General features: G+C 43.4%; 1 protein-coding gene across 1 annotated transcript in view; it reads right to left on the reverse strand.

Annotated features, from left to right (window-relative positions):
* pth2rb (parathyroid hormone 2 receptor b) overlaps positions 1-19,381 on the reverse strand; it is a 42,193-nt gene extending 22,812 nt beyond the window's left edge. Inside the window, exons 1-2 of the mRNA XM_077226133.1 lie at positions 19,129-19,381; positions 18,338-18,440 (exon numbers count right to left, since the gene is read on the reverse strand). Of these exons, the coding sequence (XP_077082248.1) occupies positions 18,338-18,440; positions 19,129-19,191 (166 nt within the window). The 5' untranslated portion in view covers positions 19,192-19,381. The remainder of the gene's footprint in view (positions 1-18,337; positions 18,441-19,128) is intronic.
* Between the last annotated feature and the right edge of the window lie 453 nt (positions 19,382-19,834).

The raw sequence follows: 19,834 nt of genomic DNA on the forward strand, positions 1-19,834 counted from the left end.
TTGTCTGTGTTGTAAATAACACATCTTTTTGTAGACTGGGTTGAGATGTCACAGGTACCATGTCGTCTTTCACACTTGGACATATATATCTATCTATATATATATATATATATATAAATATATATATATATATGCACAGTATATCAAAGCCCACACATATTTAGAGTTTGACATATATTGAATATTCTGAGAATGCTGATAGTTGCCATGGAGGCTCAGCGAGGGAGCTCGGCAACTTGATGCAAATGACAAAGGCTACACTCTAATTACCACTAATAACCAATATTAGCCAATGTTGTCAAACAATAGGAAACCTTTTTTTGTTTAGCTTTCATGTTTACCATGCATTTGAAAAGAAGCACAAATTTATATATAAATAGAAAATAATTGCAAGCATAATCTTTAAACAAAAGCCAAGTTTTATAGTACGTTAGGAACTAGAGATTAAGCATTTATAATATCTGGAGAGGGATTTATAATTGGGTTAAGGATAAGTGCATTTGGAAAGATATATACGGCTTATGTGGCAGGAAAATTCCGGTCCAAAAATTTGATTGGCTGAGTGGCGTTCCAAGACGACAGAGCTGTAATAGTACAGCAGCATTGCATATTTTCACTGCTTGATATCTCTTGTCTGACTCTTTCAGCAGGCTTTATATTTATGCCAATGGGTGCTCACCTTTCAAAGGCTGCGTCCTAGTAAGGCTGCATATCTAGGCTGCCACATTACCAAGCGCCATCGAAGTCCATCTCATTTTGAAGGAGCCTTCCTTTTGCGCCCTTCAATTGTCTTTTTTTGAAGGATACATCACTATCAGTATAAAAACTAAAAAAACTCTCTTTTTTACAGCATTCTATGCAGAATTTGCTGGATTTTGTTTTTGCTGGAAGTTTCATTAGTTAACTACTTAAGGTAACATGAACTAAGACTGTATTTTTAGTAACTAACAATAACAAAGATGAATAAATACTGTAAAAAATATCTTGCTCATTGTTAGTTCATATTAGTTATTACATACTAACTTACATATAAGTACTTATTAGTTAATGCTAATGTTAACAAATGAAATCTTATTGTAAAGTGTTACCAAAAAAGGTATTCTTAAAGATCGAAGAGTTTTCTTAAAACAACTTTAGAAAGTAAAAACAGACAAAGAAGCTGACAGTAATGTGTCTAAAAGTGTAATTTAGTCAACATTAAATTATTGTTTATTGAACTGTTGTATAAAGGCAGCTTACATTTTTGGTGGTGAGTTTAGCACAGGAAAACACACTTCAAATCTTCTTCAGAAAAGCAGTATTCTCACAAACATAATACCCACAACAAAGTTATTTTTCATTCTTTGCTTAGGGGCAAACTACATTGTCACAGTTATGTTATGTTTCTCTTTCTTTAGTTTGAGGAGCAATTTGTCTGTTTTCCTCACTTCTTTGACTTGTGCTAATGTAATGTTAGCTTGGAGTGTTCTCGTTCTCTCTCTGAGAAAAAAGGGGCGGTTCTCTGAGGAACTCTTAGGCACTGTGTGGAACCGCTTTGGGTGCCTCCAGGAACCAAATTTCAATTTATTTTATTTAATTTCATGTTGTTACTATGGTTACCATTAACTTCTATTATAATAAACAAACTGAACCAAATACAAAATAATAATTGTTTATTACATATTGTAGATCCATTTTAATACATACACTTCCATGCACTTGGGAATAAAAAGCTAATAGATTAATATCAATGAATACACACACAAAAAAACAGTATTTAATACATAAGCAACATGAATAATCAACCATGTATATACAATAGGCTATACAAGAAAAGACATCTCAACAAAATGCATGGAAACACATGTTCCACGTAATAAATCATTGTAAAAAATTAAAACTTTGACTAATTAAAAATGTCCATCCTCACTTAACTTTAAAACATTTGTGTTTCTGTCACGGTTCATGAATTCAATGTCTCTCTTTCTGCCCGTATGTCAGTGTGTGTTTGTGTGTGTGAGGGTGATTACAATCACCTTAATTATCTCTACAAGCTGCTGTCTATCACCCGCGCCTATATATATTCACTGTTTGGTGTCTTGTGTTGTCAGATCGTTGTGAGAGTTCCCGGTGTCCTGTCCTGATTCCTGTTCACCTTGCTACCTTGCCTATGTTGGATTCTAGTTCCTGTTGTTCTGCGTTCTGCCCTGGGATTACTGCTCATCTGGAGGTTATTGCTTCATGCTGGATTTCTTGTGGATTCTCTCTTCACTTCTGACATCACCGATTGGGTTGCCTGTTGATGTCTCAGCATCACTCAGAGCGACCATTCCTGCCTGCCCTGGAGAGTTATTCAGGTGAACCCAATTATTGCAGAGCATTCTAAAAGTGTTCGATGTATTTTCCTCTGCAAGCGCTGAATTTTAACATTGAGCGTTCTAAAGTGGCTTTTGTACTGACCCTGCTGACTGGACGAGTGGCTCTCTAGGGAACGGCAGTGTGGGAGAGCCCAGTTCTCTGCTGCGTCTCGTTCCAGGCACTCTCCGAAGAGATGAGGAGAGTCTTCGATCATGTGGTGGCGGGTAGAGAGGTGGCCAGGCTACTCGCCAACCTCCAGCAAGGAGACCGACCGGTGTCGGATTATTCCATCGAGTTTCGCACGCTGGCCGCAGAGTGCCATTGGAACGAGGAGGCGCGGTGGGACATGTTCCTGCATGGGCTGGCTGACCGTGTTCAGAAGGAGATCTACGCCCTGTACCTTCCCCAGAGTCTGAACAAACTGATCGAACTGGCACTGAGAGTGGATGCTCGGTTGAATTGGATGGAGTGACGTACACGCCCAATCAGAATAACTGGAGTCGACGAGGTTTCACAGGCCAGCGGCGGGGACACGGTCAGCCCCGTTTTCGATCATGAGCCCATGCAGGTGGGTAGAGCTCCGCATTCCCGAGAGGAGAGAGAAGGGCGGAGGTCCAAGGGACTATGCCTCTATTGCGGAGGAGCAGGCCACATCCTATACTCCTGCCCGGTAAAAGATCAAGCCCAGTAGTGAAGATTAGGCTACTATCGGGTGGGATCTCCGCTGAGAAGACCTCATCATCCACTCTCCTCCCGGTAAGACTGATATGGACAACCCAATCTCACAACTGTCAAGCCTTACTGAACTCAGGAGTAGAGGTTAATTTCATGGACTGGACCTTTGCTCACAAGTATCAGATTCCCATCACATCAACTTCTCACAAGATTTCTGTTAACGCTCTCAATGGACAAGAACTCTCTAACATTTCTCTCACCACCGAACCTATCATCCTCATCACATCAGGGAATCACACAGAAACACTGTCATTTCTACTTTTGGATTTCCCGTTAGCACCCATAGTTCTCGGCCTGTACATGGCTTGTACAGCACAATCCCAGGCTGGATTGGGGCCAAAATTCCATCTCCACTTGGAGTAATCAATGTTACGCATCTTGTCTAGTGTCTGTTTGTTCGTCTGTGTCTGGTTCTGTGTTTCAGGAGGAGGCAGTGAATTTGTCAAACGTGCCCGTTGAGTACCTCGACCTGAAGGAAGTGTTCAGTAAGTCCTGTGCTGCTTCTCTTCCTCCCCATCGTCCACATGACTGTGCAAAAGATTTACTGCCAGGTAAGTCTCCACCTAAAGGCAAGTTATATTTCTTGATGTCTTCAGCCTTCGAGCGGTTGAAGGGAGTCTTCACAAAAATTGGATTCAACCAATGGTTATCATTTGGTCCACATAAGTAAGGGGGATGAATGGAAACCGCATTTAACACCCCCGGGGGCACTTTGAATATTTGGTCATGCCCTTCGGGCTGTCCAACTCCCCAGCGGTTTTCCAGGCACTCGTCAATGACGTGCTGAGAGATATGGTAGATCAGTTTATGTATGTCTACCTGGATGACATATTGATTTTTTCATTTTCTCTCAAGGAACATGTTCAGCACGTCAGACGAGTGCTTCAGAGGTTGCTAGAGAATGGGCTTTTTGTCAAGGCGGAGAAATGTGCTTTTCTTGTTCTTGTTTCTTTATTAATTTTAACTTTAACTTTATTTATTTTCATGCACAGTCTGTTCCTTTCCCTAGGGTACATCATCTCGTCTGAGGAAGTGCTTATGGATCCTGACAAGGTTAAGGCTGTGGTAGATTGGCCAAGTCCAGATTCCCGTAAGGCCCTACAGAGGTTTCTGGGGTTCGCCAATTTCTATCAATGTTTTATTCGCAACTTCAGCCAACTAGCCGCTCCTCTGACCGTCTTGACCTCCGCCAGAACGACGTTCAAGTGGTCCGATACAGCCAAAGCTGTTTTCGCCAATCTGAAAAGCCGCTTTGTTTCAGCTCCTATCTTGATAGCCCCTGATCCTTCTCATCAGTTTGTGGTGGAGGTCGAGACGTCAGAGGTGGGGGTAGGTGCGGTTCTTTCCCAACCCTCTTCCACTGACAACTAGATGCATCCTTGCGCGTTTTTGTCCCAATGATTATCACCCACCGAAAGTAACTATGACATTGGTAACAGAGAGTTGTTAGCAGTCAAGTTAGCGTTGGAGGAATGGCATCATTGGTTAGAAGGGTCGGGGGGTACCTTTTATCGTTTGGACCGATCACAAAAACCTGGAATATATTAGATCCGCCAAAGACTCAACTCCGGGCAAGCTCGGTGGACACTTTTTTTTGGTCGTTTTGACTTTTCTCTCTCCTACCGCCCGGGTTCCAAGAACATCAAACCCGATTCCTTATCTCGTATTTTTTATCAATCCGAACGGCCGTCCACTCCCGAGTGCATTTTACCTGAGACACTATTTATCTCCACACTCACATGGGAGATCGAATCGAATGTCAAGACGGCCTTAGAAGGGGTAATGCCGCCGCCCGGTTTCCCACAGAGTCGGAGGGATCACGGTCCGATGTTATTCGATGGGGTCATTGTTCCAACGTGGCGTGTCATCCAGGGGTAAACCATACCAGCTTTTTGGTAAAGCAACAATTCTGATGGCTTGTGACGTTTGCAGTTTTGTCTTGGCTTGCCTGGTTTGTACCACTGGTAAGACTTTCAATCGACCCCCAGATGGGTTACTCCAACCGCTGTCCCTGGTCCCACATAGCGCTAGATTTTATCACCACCCTCCCAAGGCAAGATGGTCGTTTTGACCGTAGTGGACCGGTTATCGAAGGTGGCTCATTTTATTCCCTTGCCTAAATTACCATACGCCTGTCACAGTGTCTGGTTTGTTCCCTGGGTTTTCTAGAGGTTCTTTCCCTGATCGTCACATTTCCTCATGTACTACATTTCCCATCATCCTGTTCTGTCACTCATCACTGATCATTACACACAGCTGTTCCCACTCACATTGTTTGCACTGGTCTATTTATACCCTGTCTGTTTCTGTGTTAGTTGTGAGTCCTTGCTTAAATGTCTGTTTGCACTTCAGAGGTCTTGTCTTGTTTTGTTTCTTGTTTATGGACTGCTTTTTGGATTTTGACCTTTGCCTGGACTGGTTGTGAGTACGGATTACCCTTTAAATAAACACTGCATTTGGATCTACCTTTTTGTGTGCTTCGCGTGACAGAAGGACTCGACCATGTATAGATCCAGCAGTTCGGGTTTACGTAACCCTCCTCCTATGAATGGGGGAGGAAGGGGACCACGGAGAGGAGGTTCGCAAACCTGGGAGGAAGCGCCCCGGTTAAACATCTTTCAATGTTTTTCTTTATGGGCCCATCAGACTGAGGAAACTGCGGCGGCAAGATCTCCAGTGACCACTTCCGTTAGAGATGGTGAGTCGTTCGAGGGGACTCGTCTGGCCAAGTTCTCTGGAACTAGGGGAGGTTGCAGGGGAGGAGGTGGTCGACAAATTCCACGACACCGTCCTCCGCCATGCCATGTTCCTGATCCGGAGCCGCTGGTCTGGTCCAGCACAAGACCCTTGTCGCGGGTTCCGCCCAGCACGAGGCCATGACCGCGGGTTCCGTCCAGCCCAGAGCCCTCACCGCTGGCACCGTCCAGCCCAGAGCCCTCATCGCTGGCGCCGTCCAGCCCAGAGCCCTCACCGCTGGCGCCGTCCAACCCAGAGCCCTCACCGCTGGCGCCGTCCAGCCCAGAGCCCTCACCGCTGGCGCCGTCCAGCCCAGAGCCCTCACCGCTGGCGCCGTCCAGCCCAGAGCCCTCACCGCTGGCGCCGTCAAGCCCAGAGCCCTCACCGCTGGCGCCGTCCAGCCCAGCGCCCTCTCGCTCTCATGGACGGAGGACGAAGAAGAGACACAGTCCATCTGCGGATCCAGAGACTGTCCACGCTCCATCTGCCCAGTCAGAGACTGTTCACGTTCCGTCTGCCCAGTCAGAGACTGTTCACGTTCCGTCTGCTCAGACAGAGACGGCTCACGCCACGTCTGCCCAGTCGGAGACGGATCAGGAGATGCCCATTCTCGTGGCCGGAGGGGCACTGATCGGCTATTTAGAGCGTCTAGCTCGGATCCTGGAGACGCCCTTCATACCTTTAGTGTCTGCTGTTCCTGAGTCGAAGCCAGTGTCTGCTGTTCCTGAGCCGGAGCCAGTGTCTGCTGTTCCTGAGCCGGAGCCAGTGTCTACTGTTCCTGAGCCGGAGCCAGTGTCTGCTGTTCCTGAGCCGGAGCCAGTGCCTGTTCCAGAGCCAGTGTTTGTTTCTGTGTTTGCGTCTGTTCTTGTGATTGTTACAGTTCTGGTGTCCGTTCCTGAGCCGGTGTATGTTCCTGAGTCATTGTCTGTTCCTGAGCCCGTGTCTGTTCCTGAGCCGGTGTCTGTTCCTGAGCCGGTGCCTGAGCCGGTGCCAGTGCCTGTTCCTGAGCCTGTTCCTGAGCCGGTGTCTGTTCCTGAGCTGGTGTCTGCTCCTGAGCCGGTGTCTGCTCCTGAGCCGGTTTCTGTTCCTGTGCCGTGGCCGCCCTGGTCGCCCGAGTGGTCGTCTTCGCCCTGGTTGGCACCGCCCTGGCCGCCCGATGGGTCTTCACCGCCCTGGCCGCCCGATGGGTCTTCACCGGCCTGGCCGCCCGATGGGTCTTCACCGCCCTGGCCGTCCGATGGGTCTTCACCGCCCCGGCCGCCTGAGGGGTCTTCACCGCCCTGGCCGCCCGATGGGTCGTCCGCTTCGCCCTGGCCGCCCGATGGGTCGTCTGCTTCGCCCTGGCCGCCCGATGGGTCGTCTGCTTCGCCCTGGCCGCCCGATGGGTCGTCTGCTTCGCCCTGGCCGCCCGATGGGTCTTCGGCTTCGCCCTGGCCGCCCGATGGGTCGTCGGCTTTGCCCTGGCCGCCCGATGGGTCGTCGGCTTCGCCCTGGCCGCCCGATGGACTGTCTGCTTTGTCCTGGCCGCCGGCTAAACCATCACCCCCTGTTTCTGTTCCCTTCCATGGACCTGGCCCCCCATCCCTCCCCCTGATCCTCCACCGTTCCACCTCCCACCTGGACTCTTGTTTTGTTTGTTTTTTGCGGGTCTTGGAGAGTCTGGTAGCCGCTCCGTAGAGGGGGGATTATGTCACAGTGTCTGGTTTGTTCCCTGGGTTTTCTAGAGGTTCTTTCCCTGATCGTCACATTTCCTCATGTACTACATTTCCCATCATCCTGTTCTGTCACTCATCACTGATCATTACACACAGCTGTTCCCACTCACATTGTTTGCACTGGTCTATTTATACCCTGTCTGTTTCTGTGTTAGTTGTCGAGTCCTTGCTTAAATGTCTGTTTGCACTTCAGAGGTCTTGTCTTGTTTTGTTTCTTGTTTATGGACTGCTTTTTGGATTTTGACCTTTGCCTGGACTGGTTGTGAGTACGGATTACCCTTTAAATAAACACTGCATTTGGATCTACCTTTTTGTGTGCTTCGCGTGACACCGCCAAGGAGACAGCGGTGACTGTCATAGATCACGTCTTTCGCTTACATGGCCTCCCGATGGACGTGGTTTCTGACAGGGGGCCCCAGTTTGTGTCCAGAGTTTTGTAAATTACTGGGGGTGAGTGTCAGTCTGTCTTCAGGGTTTCATCCCCAAAGCAATGGCCAAACCAAGAGAGCCAACCAAGATTTGGAGAGAGTGTTGCGATGTTCCGTATCCAAGAATCCTTCCTCCTGGAGTCAGCAACTCTCAATGGTGGAGTACGCCCATAATTTGTTACCAGTGTCTTCCACGGGCCTCTCTCTGTTTGAGTGTAGCTTAGGTTACCAGCCACCAATTTTTTCAAGTCTGGAATCCGAAGTCGCGGTCCCCTCCGCCCATGCCTTCGTCCAGAGGTGTCGCCACACTTGGAACAGAGCCTGTGAGACTCTTCTCCAAGTGGGCACGCGCACCAAGGCTAAAGCCTCCCGTGTACGTCGTTGGTCAAAAAGTGTGGCTTTCTACCAAGAACATTCCGCTTCGCTTCATGTCTAACAAGCTAGCTCCCAAATTCATTGGCCCATTAGCGGCCACCAAAGTCCTTAGTCCGGTGGCAGTCCGAACCAAACTCCCTCCTGCGTACAGGAGAATTCATCCCGTCTTTCATGTGTCTAAATTAGTGCTGTCAGTTAAATGCATTATTAACGGTGTTAACGCAAACCTATTTTAACGGCGTACATTTTTTTAATGCAGGATTAACGTTCTTTTTGGCCTAGCAAACTGTGCAGGTTTTATTGCAACAACTAGTAACGTTAGAAAAACTACAACACCACACCGGATGTAGCTAGACCAGAAACAAAACAACAGGCACGCCGCACACACTTGTTTGGGCTTGTGAGCCGACCAAAGAATAGTAGGCTAACGTTACGTTTTGAGTGAATGGTGAGCACGAGACGCCGAAATGGATGCCAATGAGATTCTGAATGGAAAGTTTACTTTTAAAAAGTTACCAACTGGTTCCATTGACAAGACCAAAGTGATCTGTGTGTTTTGTAGTTGTGAACTGAGCTATCATCACCGCATGTCCAGTCTGAAATACCACCTGATGTCCAAGCAAACATGCGAATTCTCCGGCGGCTTTGACGAGGATTTATTTATTTATTTTTATTTCAATTAAAATATATGAATATATTTATTTTCATTTTAAATGCTTTTTTAGGTTTCATTCAAATAATTACTGAACACTATTATTTATTACAGACATAATTGTTTATTGACTTATACATTTATAATTTAAATGGAGTACTTCAGATAGAAGCACATGGATACCACAACAAGAACAAATTTACTGCCGATCCACTTTTCCATGTTGATAAGAGGATTGAAATGAGAAAAAAATAATGGGACAAAAATAAATCAAGAGACATTTATAATAGATAAAAATGTGCGATTAATTGCGAGTTAACTATGACATTAATGCGATTAATTATTTTAATTGTTTGACAGCACTAGTCTAAATTAAAGCCCGTTTTTCATTCACACATTAATCCGCCTGCCCCAGTTCGTGTCCACGTCGTTCGTGGTTCGACTGGTCGAGACTATTTTCCAAAGATGGCTCCTTCTTGTATACGAGAAGTGTACTGTCTTTATAAAGTATCTTCTTATTAAACTGTCTGTACACTTACAAAGTTCTCAATGCTTCGGTTTGCAGGTAGAGACCCTAATTATGCTTCCGTGTTAGTGTGGGGCTATTTTGAGTTTTTTGACTGTAGTGCCCTGACCTCATATCGGCTGGAGGGACCGGCTCAATCGCATCCTTCGCCAGTACGACTGCGATCTCCGCATGGGCAAGACATGGGCATCGGCTGCTCTCACTATAGTGGAGTGGATGGCCCGAAACTTGGGGGGACGCCGGGCGAACTGAATCGCATAGCCGAGCCTAATGGTTCGAATGAGCCAGCGAGACGGACTGGGGAGCGCTAACCAGGCTCGCAGAGACCGTACAAGCGGGACCAAAGGGACCGTAGGCGTACCCGGAGTGGGGCAGCGAGGTGGAACACAGGGACGCGGCTCGGGAGGCTCTCTCTGGGAGGCGGCCCATAGCGGGGTCTGAGTGTGCTGTGCAGCACTTACCGGGTTCCACGGGGCAGGAGGTGCGGGAGGTGCGGAAGGCGGCTCGGTGGCGTTCTCGGACCGTACACAGCTACCGGCTGGCGAAAGAAGCGGCGGATGAGAGTGGTGAGGATTCCAACGCCCCACTGCTCTCCAGGTCTTCTTCGGACCCAGAGATGATAGAAACTGCTCTTTTATTGAAAATTTGGGTACCGCTGGTTTTAAGGCCAGCGGCGGAACACAAACAAAATGAAACAAAGGATTTACCACCCGGCCCTCTTCCGGGGGTGGGAGCGATGCAGTCATCGTCTTCTGGAGAGCAGTCCCTTCCATCTCTGGGTCGCCCGTCCTAGGGCCGCTTACCTTTGGCTTTGCCGCCCCTCTTGGCGGGGGCCTGGACGGGCGGAGCGCCCTGCCTGCGACTGGCTCCACGGCGCCGTTTAGATGGAGGCTGCTGCTGCGGCGCGGGAGCAGGGGCAGACGCAGGAGGACGCCCACGGCGACGAGTAGACCGAGGAGCCGCGGGCGGTGGGGTGGAGTAGCAGCTGACAGGATGTGTCTGATGGCCTCAGTCTGCTTCTGTACAGTCGAGAACTGCTGGGCGAAGTTCACGACCGCGTCGCCGAAGAGGCCGGTCTAGGACACGGGGGAGTTAAGGAACCTGATCTTGTCGGTCTCCCGCATGTCAGCCAGAGAGCTCCTGGGAGCTCTGGAGTTATGGATACTGTGGGCTCGGCCTCTGAGGAGGCCCAGCTCATAGATACAGGTCTCTCGACCGAGGTCGTGGAGACCATACTGCAGTCCAGAGCTCCATCCACGAGAAGACTAAATTTGCATTGACATGGAAACTGTTCTCTGTCTGGTGCAGAGAACGCCTTCTGAATCTTGTTTCTGCCCTGTTGGTACAGTACTTGATTTCTGTAATGAATGTTTCTATGGTGGGTTATCTCTGAGGAGAGATCCTTAATTTTGTCTTTTCCGCGGTACATGAGGCTGAGGCCTGCAGGTTCTTGGCTTTGCACCTGTTTTGTTGGTAGTATTTCTTCACCCCAGGTTGGGTTGTATTTCTTAGTTCCCTACTAAATGTGCGGGTCATTTGTGCTCCAGGCCTCCACCTTTAATACCCCAGATCAGGAAAAACTTAATCTGTTATGCCCTGTCCGGGGTTTGGTTGCGTATGTCCGCAGAGCTGCTCAGTGGCGTATATCATAACAATTATTTGTCTGCTTCGGGTAACTTAAGATAGTTTGCCCTGCATCTAAACAGATAATGAGCAAGTGGGTAGTTGAGGCTATCTCACTTGCTTATGAAGCGGCCAGACAGCCTTCACCTATGGCTTTTCAGGCCCATTCTACAAGGAGTATGGCTGCCTCTAGGCTTTTATCTCAGGGGTTTCCCTTCAGGACATTTGTAATGTGGCAGGTTGGTCCTCACCACATACATTTGTCAGATTTATGACCTAAACCTCTCCACTCCCGGGGCTAGGCTGCTTGCTTCTTAGTGTGCGCAAGGAATTCACACAGAACGGGCATTTCTCATTATTGCGTAGTGGGTATAGGGTTCCCACCGAGTCTCAACGCAGCTTGAGTTCCCTAGAGACGCTGCGTTCTCCTGCCATACTTCCTGCATGCCCTGATCGACTTGCTTCAGGCTTTTTCAGAAGCTGTCGCGGTCTGTTTTCTGGTGTGCTTTATAGCTTCCTGGTCTATGACATCACCCGCCTATGACGTCTCGCTCTTCCATTGGACTGATTATACACGTGCTTCAAGACGCAATCACGCAGAGCGTTCCCTCCGCGTCTCAACGTGGCGTCTCGTTCCCTCTCAGGGAACCAGGGTTACATACGTAACCTGAGACGTTTTTCAGGTCTACAGGAGGATTTTTATTATTTTTCAAACTTGTAGTTCAGCTTACTGAGGTCCCTGCAAAGAACAAAAATTACTGTTAGTAATGTTATTAAAGTGATAGTTGTGAACTTAAAATAATTTCCTCAGCCTTGTGACATTCCAAACCTGTTTGACTTTCTGTCTGTGGACCCAAAAGCAGATCTCGGGCATAACGCAACCCCAGTCACCGCTCGCTTTCACTGCATGAAACACAAGCAAAAAAAAAAATTTTGTAAATCATTTATGAAACCATTCTTATGTACACTTGTCTAGTTCAATTCAAATCAACAATTTAAGTAAAAATGGATAAATATTCTGTTAAGCTCCAAAAATGTCCCAGAAAAGATCCTAAAAATATGAAAAAAAGAAAAGAAAAATGTGTTATGAGTTGTGTTGTGAGTCTTCTGAAGCCATGTAATAGCTTTTTGTCTAAAAAGACTAAACTTGAAGTTATATTATTTTTCTGAGTAACATGAATGAGATTTGTGAGCATGAGGGAAGATTTTCAGAGAATAACTGATTAAAAAACACAAGTAGGCTAAACAGTCAAAATATACAATTTCACGTGAAAAGTTCATAGTAATAAAGTACTACTGCATGTGGTGCAGGTAACTTACTGTAATACAATGTTGCCTCTGAACTGTTATTTTAGAAATGTACTGGTTGTTCTGGGGAAACAAAAGAACAAAGCTGATTATATCCATTCACAACATAATATTTATTGGCCAGAAAACGTGCAGAATAAAGCCTAAGCACTTGTGTTATTCATAACAAACGCCAATGATGGGACCAGGAATCACCTATTAGCTAATTAGTTATATCAGCAATTTGAAGACACAGTTGTACAGAATAGGTTGAATTGAATGACTAAAACAATCTAAGACAATAAGTCAATTATTTCCAATTGTTCGTTAGTTCATTAGATTAGTTAGCATCGCGGCTAAAACCTTCATACCACATACTGTGCAATAAACGAGTGGTAAACACTGTAAAAACATAGTAACTATAATACATTTAGATTATATATGTGTTTGAATATATGGTGAGTAGACTCTGTATTTATATTTATTTGGCGAGTTTACAAACCTTGTAACGGAGAGCCGAACAAACGTCTGAAGCTACGGCAGGCTTTGATGAGAGGAGCCGTTACTTTCAAACCCGATGATGATCAGCTGAGCTTTGTTGCGCGCGACATGCGTGAGGATCACTGAAGCGATGACAGCAGAGGAATAGCAGCAGTTTCGTGACATAATAAAACTTTTCTCCTCCTGCTTCTTCTTCTTCTTCATGTTATTATTATTATTTATTGTTGTTGTTTAAGGTTTAAATTAATCAATAAAATCGGCCTATACTAAATAAATGTAACACATTGAATACTGAATCAAACTTAAGTAGCCTATAATAATAGCCTAATAGGATAATAATATTATTCTGGCCTCACAGAACCATTGGGTTGCTCCAGATGCTGGCTTTGACATAAGACATCTTCCAGGAACTACTTAAATGTTAAAATATCTTACAATAACCCTTTTATAGCATTGAAGTTCCTCTAATTTCCCCCAAAGCACTTCGAGGTCTTATAGTAATGAAAAGGTGACTCCGGAACCACTGAACTACACAGTGCTTAAAGGATCTCATAAGTTCCAGCAAGAACCCCAAAGTGAGCAAATGCTCCACCAGTAACCCTACTATATAGGAGAAAGAGCTATGATGCACTTAAATTACATTTTGAAGTTCCTTGAGTATCCGACAAGATATTTGAGGCACCTTTAGTTTTTACAATGATCCTGCATTACGCGTTTTTTTGGATTATACAGCCAACTCCGACAGGCTAAGTGAGCAGCGGCAACATCCCGACGCCACCCACACTGCTGAGAGCGGCTTTTAGATGAATTTGTGAATATGTGCTAAACGCTTTCCTTTCAACAACATAATAAACACAACAATGTGGATATATTTTGCACATCCACTGCAATTTGCACTCCAAGTCACATCACATCACATTTATTTATATAGCATTTAAATTGCTTTAAATCAAGCAGCTCCAAGTATTAAACATGAAAGAAAAAAACAATGACAGTGTCGCTTTCGATTAGAATTACAACTTAATTTTCGACAATAAAGTGGATTTCCAGTGTGTTCATGCTTTTATTTGTGGACGTCCAACCTCGACAGACTGAACAGAAGAAATAAACTGGAGAAGATTTCCACGTCCAAGAAGGCGGAGACTCTGAGCCACACCCATATATTACGTAATCACCACTGACCAATGGTAGTTCGAAGAAGTTTACCTGTCAGAGCGAACTTTTCTGGAATGTTTGCTTTTGCAAGCTGTTTCGAACTACCGAAACAAACTTTGTTTTGAAGTATATCTGGCCCTTACCTACATTTTTACACAAACAGATTGACAGCATTGCATTCACTAATAGCAAAATCTAATAGCACACCATTTTTACTTGTTGGATTTGAAAATATTCAGCTGTGTGAGACATGACATGGCATGTGTGAGATTATTGTCTGATAAGAAGATTTTGATGGATAAACTGCAGGATATAGCGAGATTCAAGCTCAGATCATGTATAATCTTGTGCAGCTGAATGGAAGTGTCTACATTCACAAGAGAGTCTGGTTCACATTTCAGTGCAGGGAACTACACTGCGACCAAAATGGTCGCATATGCGACCTTTTGAAATGCCATTGCGACCCTAATTTTTAATGGGTCGCAAATGTATCACCGTTTGATTATTTTTGTACCTACCTAATGTTTTAGGCAATATGCTATGATTTACTATGAGCATTTATTAAAACAGAAATGTGTATTTTAAGAATACGTTTTATAACGCGCTCTGAGCATTCAACACATCAAGTTGGCTTCGCGGATTCGCGCTTGTTTAACTGAGAGAACGAGCAGAGAGAGTGAAAGCCCCAGTCGCGCGCGCGCTCTCTCTCCCTCCCTCGCTCATAATAATGAATTGAGTTGACTGAATATCTTTGAGAATACACGATGGTAAAAGGTCGGAGGACCGAAGTTTTTTTTTTCTGAACTACCACTGGTTGTGAATTTTGCTAAAATAACGCTGCCTCATCTTCTCTGAAAAGCTTTCCACACATTCAGATGGCATAAACCACTCTTTCAATAAACAAAACAAAAAATCTATCTGGTGATGAAATGTTTTCTGTGTTGAGACAAATCTTGTGCGATGTCCTAAACTGCCTGGATAATCACACAACGTGTGCCGTGGTCCGTTAATGACACGTCCGATTCGCGAACTGACTCATTTGAACCGATTCACTTTAATGAATGGTTAAAATAACAACTGATCTGTCCAACACTGAACTCAAGAGTCATTCTAGAATGATTCATTCTTTCCAAGTAGAGCTATTCAAGTCATCTGGTGAAATTGTTTTTATATCGCAATATATATCGCAGAAAAATCAAATATCGCAATGTCATTTTTTTACCAATATCGTGCAGCCCTACTGTAAATTCTGTGGGCCTTCAATTGCAGGACTGTCCAAATTTGTAACTGCGTCAAAACAATTCAAACACGAATCATTGAAGCTTCACAATGACATATTATATTTATTTTACTTTTCCTTAAGAGTTCAGAAGTCTGCCCATCTGTGCCAACCATAGCATGGTGAAATCCAAAAGAAATTAATTTAGCACTTCATTGTGTAGGCTACTGTATTTTCTATTGCAGTAAATCTATCCCAACCATTTTTAAAGAAAACAAGAAGGCATGTGTTTTAAAAGATGGAGAGTAAAATAAAAAGCACATCTGTATGCAATACAGTTTCACTATTGGTCATTATTATCCAGAGCGGCTTACTATATAAATAATTTGTGCGACCAAATCATGTTTTGCGCTAGTAACTGAAAAAGTTAGTAGCGCAAGTGCCACCAGTGGAAAATGTTAGTGTAGTTCCCTGCAGTGAATATTTTCTTGTTCTGCCATTCTTTGTGATGATTCATATGTGCACAAATAATCTCTTGCATTCTTTAATCACACCGGCCTCAGCATCCTAATTCAGAATTACACTGGTAACCAGTAACCTTTCACAATCTTATCTTGGCATGACTGGTCCGCTTGCACGTGGATGATGGTAAGACCAACACAATTAAATGAAAAAAAAAAAACAACAACAGGAAAATTGAGGAAAAAACACGTGCGTCAGTTTCTTTAAACAGCAGGGTGACTCATAAACTGCACTACACCATTAATCTGTGACATCACAAACTCCCTTCAGATTTCAGAAGCATTGTTATAGATGTGCACTAGTGCAGTGTTTTTCATCTGTTCTGTGGGCTTTTGTGTAGCTGTGGCACATCCAAAAGCAATTGCACTTTGAAAGTTTCAGCACATTTAATGGCTTTAAAAGACTATTATATTTATATGGTATTTGTATGGTATGGTATGGTATGAGGCTGCTGTGCATTACACTGTAAAAAATAAGTGTCTTATTATGCTTGTTTACATGTTCATCTGTCCTTAGTGTGTAATGTTGCTGTTTGAGCATGAAAAGGTCTGCAAAGTTACAATACACAAAGTCACTCCAAAGGGAGTTATTCTTGATATCAGTGCACACTGTTTCTGAACTCCATGAAATGCCTCGATTGTAGACTTGAGTTTTCTTCCAGGATGAACACGTCACAATAATCCTCATTAAAATTATACCCAAACACAAAAAATTGTAGAGGCCAGGTTGAGTTGCATTAATAGTGTGTTGTGGACATGTCCACGAGATGCTGTTTATTCCATCACGAATTTAAACCACCCTTTTTCAGCCTTCCCAAGGCGTACGAACTAAGGAAACAGTGGTTAAAATGTGTTTTAACACTATCTTCAGCAGTACAACCACAACCGTTTGTTTAATTCTCACCGTTTTTCTAACGCCTGCTTTCTGAACAGTTCAGAGCTATCAGGTGTTTTAAATGAGTTATACCACATCTGAAATGTGAGAGAGATATAAAATACAGAATTACCACTGTGAAAAGTACTGCCAAATGTTGTGAAGGTGGTTCGGGTTGATCAGCTTGTTCTTTTTGACTGTCATTACCGGACTAGTGCTCAAACTAGTTACAGCTAGCGCCTCAGGAAATCATTCGATACTCGCCGCTTATGATAAGGGATTTAACATTTCCAACTAAAACAGAGTGTTCAGAGAGAGGGTTAAAAAAGGTGCTGCAACAATGTAAATTATAATAAAAATACAACGTACTAGCAATTTTTTAATGAAATTTGTTTCAATTGTTTAATTCTTGCTAAGGCGTGCATCCATTCAAACCCACGACCTTTTGGTTATCAGTCCAGCTCTTTAACAACATTATGTGTATTTGCATCTAGGCTGAAAAACTGTGACCTTTATGTCATTTGCATAATTTATTTAATTTACATGTTATAATCGAACAACGCCAACTTGAAAAGCGACTGAAAATCAATCAGCCAAGATCGATATCCTTGAATCTGCATCAGATTGAATACAAAAACTATATTATGCATGCTTATATAAGGGGCCAGATGTATGGTTATTTGATTGTAAGATAATTCAGTGTCTAAATAAAGAATCAAAGCAGAGAGACCAAACGAATTTGGACAGGAGCAAGAGAGATCCAAACTCAAAAACCACATGAACCAACCAAAGACCTTCTGTTCTTGACAGATCTTGGATCATGGCTGCAGATTTTGACAGATAAGTCCTCTGAACAGATTCAGATTCTGTTCAATGGATTAGGCCTCAGATGTGAATTGACACGTAAAAATCTTTTAAACTAATGAACAAATGGCATAAATGCACTTTAGAGTCCCTTTTATCTCAATCCTCCCATATTTGCATATGCGTAATTTGCGGGAGACACGGGTGTTAAATGTCCCTATCACTTGTCCCTATCACCCCACACAGATGTTTAATAAGAGGCGATCTGGCTCTGTAATGTGTTGTTTTTTAAATCATGCTGAGTGTTCGGTGCCAATGTTATCAAAGGCGGAACGTTGTCTTTTGGCTTGTGCAGACTTCACACAGATGAGAGCGCCAATCTTATGCCGTTGCAGAGACTCTCTAATCGTTCCATTGAAATCACAAAACAAAGTGCACACAAACGTGTCACTGCTCTTGATATACAGTCATTAATGAATATCTTTGATTTTAATGAGGGGGGATCTATGCGAGGACAGATTAGAACCCAGAACCTCTGACACGCTTAATAAAAGTTCTACCACTAGACCATGGGAATCCAAATGCTAATTGTGGATCTATATATGTGTAAGAATAAAACTATCACATTAAACATGAGTTCTCAATGTAGGCTACAACTGATATTGATTTCTGGACATTGTAATGTTATTTTTTTCTACAATTGTTGTATCTGATAAAGCATCTCTCCATCACAAAAACACTCCTGCATATTTCTTTCAGTTATTATAAATTATCTGTCCTCTCAGCTACCACCGAACATCAAAATGATGTTGGTTTTAGAGTGAAAAAAGGTTCCAAGCGGAGTCTTACCAGCAGGGTTGTGTTCTGAGATGTTCTGCAGGCACTGCAGTTTGATGTCATACAGCAGGAGAACTTGTTCCTGAGCTGTTAAGCCTACATCAGGGTCCAAATGCTGCCCAGAGACAAAACCAAGAGAAGTGTTTGACTTAAGTAGTCTAAGTGTTTGACTTATTTATATTGGATTTGATTAGACCTCTAATCAGATATGTCATGGAGTTTTAAAGCCACCAACAGACCTTTAAGCTTTATACATAAATGCAAAACGTCATGAAAATCATCAGAAGACATGCATGCTTGTTTGCTTGCAGTTATAATATAAATCTGTTGTCATCCGTCAAAAAATAAATAAATACTAAATCCAACAATTCACTCCTAAAATTTCTGCAATGTTGCATACAATTATGTCACATTTCCAGATAAATAACATTCAAATTGTCTGACTTTACATATATGACTTCACAATGTTTGTCAGGCAACAATCTAAAATGAATGATTCTGTAAAATCAAAATTAACTGCTTCATTTAAGTCAAATATATTAACTGAATTATATATGTTAGATTACACAGTTAAAAGTCATTTAAGGGTTAAATTAGATGGAAAGGTAGCAATTAAAGATTAAAGATTCAAACTTTCACAATAAACAAGATAAGAAGAAAAACATTTAGATCTAAGATATTATGTTTAACGTTGAAATGTATTGTATTATATAAAGTTTTTAAGGCTTTAAATTCAAATAAATCATGAAGGTGATGTGATGTGAGATATGGGTTTATAAAAGCAACACATTTGTTTATCTTACCTGTGCTTCGACTGAAGTACCAAGCAAAACTTGGACAAATATCCACAGTACTATAATCCACATTATGAAAGGCTTCACAACGTTTCAAATACTTATTTATTATATAAACGGACTATTCCCTCAAATTATGTGTTCAGTGGTTTCTCTGTGCACAAAGCTCAATGTGCGCCGATCCTGCATCTCCAGTGATTTTACCCAGCTCCATATTTGCACTGGAGAATGAACTCAGCATCTGGTGAAAGCGAAGTGAACTGAATACCACCACCCACAGCAGAAATACTCCTTCAGAAAAACGAGAGAGGGTGCACCGCTGCGCAACCACTGGTGGGGTGGAACTCCCCTTCAAATGACAGTGTTAAATGTTCAAATGAATATTTATTCACAGAATCACAACTTGCCTGCAGCAGTTTTTTCCTCCTATGTGTTTAGCCTATCTTGAATTCCACAAAAAAACTTACTAAATAACTAAACCGATGAATAGATGTGTTTAGAAATATTTAGTTATTGGAATAGGCTAATATTAATATTACAAATAAATAATGAAAACAGTAAAACTATAGGCCTGTTAATCAAATAAATACAGAAATGTTAAGATAATCTATACTATAGGATGCGAATGTGTATGTTTTCGTAAATGTACGTTGAAGCGTAACGCTAAATACGCTATAGTGAACGTAAGTTGTGTTCGTTGAGGACGCAACAATAC

This window comes from Siphateles boraxobius, unplaced genomic scaffold, assembly GCF_051911475.1.
Source record: "Siphateles boraxobius isolate OS27281-9 unplaced genomic scaffold, OSU_SipBor_1 13, whole genome shotgun sequence".
Taxonomy (NCBI): domain Eukaryota; kingdom Metazoa; phylum Chordata; class Actinopteri; order Cypriniformes; family Leuciscidae; genus Siphateles; species Siphateles boraxobius.